A 5038-nucleotide genomic window follows, 5' to 3' on the forward strand; every position below is an offset into this window, starting at 1 on the left:
GTCTGGAAAGACTGAACTTGAGTAAAAGCTCAGGATCCTGTCCCAGCAGAGACGCTCATTGAAAACTGGACAGAGACATGGAGGTTGTGATCTTCTGAAGTTGGGAGAACACGAACTCCACCACCCGACGAGCTTTGCAGCACCAGGTGCCTTCATGGCTCCCCCGACCACCTACCTTGGACTGCCACACAAGCCTGTAAGGGTTGGAGTAGTTCAGCTTCTCCATGACTCTCTGCACAGTAGCTCCCACTTCCTGAGGGTATGGATCGCCACGGTTCACCACCTTCAACACAGAAACACCACACATCCCCTTTGTCTTCCAGCCAACATGGCTGGGCAAAGACCTAGACCGGGGCAGGCAAGCACGCTGCACGCGACGTGGCTGCGACCAGGATCAAGCACCTGGCTCATCTGAAAGGGGAAGGATAAGCTGTGTTCTGGCCTGGCAAAGCCCATGGTGGAGCTGCTTTACCAGAATTCACTGCACCCCCTCCCGCTCAGCCCAGCCAGCGCGACTGCGGTCTACCAACGGCTGAAAGGAGCAGGGGCAACTCACAGACATGGGCAGCGAGTGCGCCGAGAAGAGGATGACGACATCTTTCCTTTTGTCAGGTGGGAACAGGTTCAGCTCCTTCTGGATGTGGTCGGTGAAGCACTGTTTGGAAAAGCAAAGACCTGGATCAGAAACACCGAGGCATCCTGTGCTCTCAGATGAGCCCAGATGGGCAGCTTCAATGCTCCAGGCTCCGTAAGAACTGCAGAACTCCTGCTGCGGTCTGCGCGGCGCAGTAGCAAGGGACAGCACGCGCTGCATACTGTCAGCTATACGGTACCACACAGTGCCCAGCCCCAGCGCACCGATGGCCCCCGCCGAGCACCCCAGGGTTTGGAAGATGGTGAAGGTAACCAACACTGCAACAAGACAATGGATTCAGCACAACTCGTCTCTGAAGGACGGTTCCCTGGCCTGGGTTGTGCCGCTGCTGGGGCAGGGGACTACACCAAGAAGAAGGGCAACGCCCCCAACCCCTCACTCCCACCGCCAGCGTTGGAGCTGAGCCGTAACACCTCTGCTGAGGCACTGCACTGCAGCAAGGAGACCACACATGGATGGCACAGACAGCACCTAAGAGCAACGGTGCACTCCAAGGCAGCTCGTCAGGGGACGTCATGCAGTGGGGGCAGTGCCACATCGCTTTCCTTACGTTGGTTTTACCATCTGCAAAGCCCAAATGAGGGGAGAAGCTCCCCAACAGAGAGCAACACGCCGTTTTCTCTGAATGGGAAGGAACATGGTTTCCCTCCACCGCTCCTGCCACAGCCGGGGCTGTCCTAGATTGACCTTGCTGCCAGCTGAGAATCTGACCAAGACGTGAGCTGTACGTGTGTCTGAGCAGGAACTGGGACTAATGATCCGTAGGGTCCCTTCCAGCCACACGTTATGACAATAAGACTATGCTCTGTGGTCACTTTCCACATTATCACGCCAAAACATCCCGCACAAGATAACTGTCCTTCTGTAACTTCACACGTAGCAGCCAACACACATTTCACTGCCGCAACTACAAGGTACCCTCAGACCGATCCTTGCCTTTTATTCTCTCAAGTGTTTTTTAAGAAGAAAACATACAAACACAGCCTAAATCAGCAAAGAGGTTCCTCGTTGAACATTCTATGGCTAAAAATCTTGTAAGCTTTGTTAGAAGCTGAGACTTGATCTAAGTGAAGTGTTTCCTCAGAATGCTTCTGTTGCTTAAACTGATACTGTGTTTCTCCTGGTAGCAAATACTGCTAAAAGGGAAACTCAATAAACATCTGTATTTACCCAAATCTCTGTTGTTTTAGAGTCAGCTGGCAACGCAAAGACACCAAGTTTCTCCTAGATCCACCAGTCTGGTAAAGCCCCAGGGAACGCCCTCGGGTGACATCTCAGAGCCGCTCAGTTCACACCTAACTCCAACAGCAACACGAATCCGTACCTGAATCAGAAGGGGGTGTGTGGGCCATCGGTCAATTATACTCCACTTCATCTTTGGCTTCTCCCCTTTGTTGTTATAGTAGCGGTAAATGGCATTTAAACTGCTCCCTGAAATGCAGAGGACAAACAGCCAAGGCATTAGCAGCTGCCAGACAAACACGGTTCTGCAGCAAGGTGTTACACTATTTTAAGAAGCTACACGTTTAAAATGCAACCATAAATCAGAGCAGAGAGCCTAAAACGGGACCCTAATCCCAGCCAAGAACAGTAACTGTTATTGTTAGTTAAAGGGTTTTTACCTCAAATTCAGCGTCACAGCACATAGAGAAGATGTCGAGCTGGCGAGGAAGCTCACCTGTGGTGGAGCAGCTGTACTGCGGGTACTGCGTGAAGGCGATAGCCCTCTCGATGCCGTCCTTCTCCATCTCCTCGATTGCCTCTTCCGTCAGAGGATGGACATACCGGAAGCCAATGTAGTACTTGTGAGGCGCTGCCAAGGCACAGGAGAAGAGACTGCAGAAACCCCCGAGAACCCTCGGTAACGCATCACGACAAACCACCAGAGAGGCAAACTGCTGAGACGAACCTGCCGGTAAATCTCTGGCTGCCTTTCTCGACCATGGTCATACAAACACATCTTTCCTTGCCCACGGAGGTTTCTGGTTACTCGCTTTGCTGTTACTACAGTTTAGAAGTGACTGACACCACCGCTTGTTTCTGGAGGAAGCATCATTCCTGGCTCCAGGCGGCGGAGCAGCGGCGTGGCTGCCAGGCCGCACAGGGCTCCGACGATTTACCGGGCGAGTTCTGGCTGAGAGGATGCGCAGGCAAACCCGCGTCACCACGCGCTGCCCAACGAACACTCCTACACCCCTGCACAGCCCCATTTCCCTCACCTCCTCCACCCGTCCTTCCGTATGCTGTGCAGATGTAATCCCACTGCTCCCCGCTGCCCGGCCCACCGCCAACCGCAGGGAAAACCAAAGCTAACCCGAGGTGGGACCATCGCTCAGGCAGCTGCTCCAGTCACCACCCTCGCAGAGAGCCACCCCCCGTCTGTCTGCGCACAAGCCCCGAGGGCCGGGGCGCTGCTGGGGCCGCAGGCCGGTGGTACTGGGTAAGGGACACAGGCTCTTCCATTCTGCCTTTCCCCTGTTTTCCCCAGAAATCCTCATTCCCTTAACACTTTATTTTTGAGGCAATATTACTCTCCCCAGGGGCATTTTAGGTTTTACCCCTTTTCATCTTTAATCTTTTGGGTGCTGGCTCTCAGGTTGGGGGTGTATGGTTTGGTTAGGGGGTATATGGTTTGGTTGGGGGAGGGAGGGCAGGTTTTTTAGTTTATTTTGGGTGTTTTTTTTTAAAGCAGAAGACTGAGGTTCTTTCGATAACAAAAGCCAAGTTTCTTTCTCCAGCTTTCCGGGTCACTAGCTCTGAAATAAGGTTGAAGAGGTTTCTGAAGGCAGCAGATGTCCCATGCTGTCTCCACTCCATACATTTCTACAGGATTCAGGGAACAGGTTTGGACAGCCCCAGTTCCACACGTGAGGCAAGGGAGCTCCCCACTGGGAGCAGCTGCAAATAAGTCGGGGCCGGGAGCCAGTAACCTCATTAACGTTTTAAGGTGGCATTCAAACCACAAGTCTGACCAACCAGAGCACTGGCAGCAGGGGTCTGAACTGGGAAAGGCCATACTGGGGAAGAATATGGCCAACTTGGAAACGCCCCACAACACTCATGGTGTTATGGTTTGCCCCAGGCACCACAGGAGGGATTTTCATGTCTGTATATTCATTCTGTCGTTACATTTGGAGACAGAACTACTGGAGTGACATCCCCTTGAGGAAGAGCTGCCAACCTACAGAAACAACGTGGCCCCCTCGTCCTGGGAGCTTTCACTCTGCTGACAAGGGAACCTCAGCTAAAAAACAGCTTGTAAGAAATACTAAGAACCACTATCATTAAAAACAATCAAAAAGCAAGATGAGCCTTCTTAGAACACAACCACCATTGCGAGACATCAGCCTATTTGATGACAGCACTAAGAAATCCCAACACCAGCGAGGGATTTTCCCGTCACCGTGTCCATGTGACTGAGTCCCCAGCCCCGCTAGCTCAGGAGGGAGGAGCCGTGGTTTCCCGACAGCCGCCTGGAACCACCCAGCCGCCTCTGCGAGCGATGCCGCTGATGGGGGAGGCTCGCTATGTGCCACTTCATGTTACTCCGATTGCCAGGTAGAGAAGGGGGGTCTCGAAGGGCTTATCAGCGCACAGAGGCGGGTGTGACTCCACAAGGGTCACCAAACGACAGCCAGCGGGAAGGGCAGGCTGACCAAAGCAGATAAAGCCTCCAAGCTTTATCTGCAGGAGCTGGCACGAGCCTGGCCCTGCAGCTGCCAAACACCAGGGCTTGGGCACCGCAGCCCCCACCGTGCTGGCTTCGGGCTGTGGCGTGCAGGGACCACGGCTGGAACTGCGCTGGAGAGCCGTGTCTGTGGAAAAAAGGGTCAAAGATCACCCAGATGAGGGCCTCCATGACAGCGACGCGCTGAACAAATGACATAAATCTGGCTCTTGCCTTCCAAAGGCTCTTTCACCGCCAGAGCCTTTACCAACCTTCAGCCCTGAGCCCTTTCCTACCCAAGTGTGAGGCAGGTGCCACAGGGAATTACAAACTAGCTAGGAATCAAACACCAGGTGCTGTCAAACCTAGAGCGGGATTCCCTGACACACCAGCACATTGGGAAAGGCCAGGGGAACCGAAGGGAGAGGGCAGCATGCAGCCCCGTGCGCGGCAGAGCTGCCGAGCTGCAGAGAATGCAGAGCTCTCCTCTGGCTTCTCTTACGCCAGCAGCTTTCCCATTAACAACGTCTGGTGTTCCGACTGGAGCGACGGGATGAGAAGTGTTATCTGTAGCCAACACATCGGTGAGGATTTCAGCAGGCAGCTTAGGGATCTCCTTAATTCCTTCTACTTACAAAGGGAGTGTGCTGCCTCAAGACCAAAAAGCACCGTGCAGGAATACGTCACTGGAAGAACGGTGCCCATCACCCGTGAGC

The 5038-nt window shown here is 53.7% G+C and overlaps 1 protein-coding gene across 1 annotated transcript; it reads right to left on the reverse strand.

The window, feature by feature from the left end:
- Window positions 1-175: 175 nt before the first annotated feature.
- On the reverse strand, window positions 176-2468 carry FECH (ferrochelatase; the record flags this gene model as incomplete). The annotated part of the gene is made up of 4 exons (XM_010151975.1): window positions 176-283; window positions 557-655; window positions 1980-2086; window positions 2334-2468. Coding segments are annotated over 4 exons (449 nt in total), but the record flags the coding sequence as incomplete, so codon positions are not given.
- Between the last annotated feature and the right edge of the window lie 2570 nt (window positions 2469-5038).

This window comes from Eurypyga helias, unplaced genomic scaffold (assembly GCF_000690775.1).
Source record: "Eurypyga helias isolate BGI_N326 unplaced genomic scaffold, ASM69077v1 scaffold30585, whole genome shotgun sequence".
Taxonomy (NCBI): Eukaryota; Metazoa; Chordata; class Aves; order Eurypygiformes; family Eurypygidae; genus Eurypyga; species Eurypyga helias.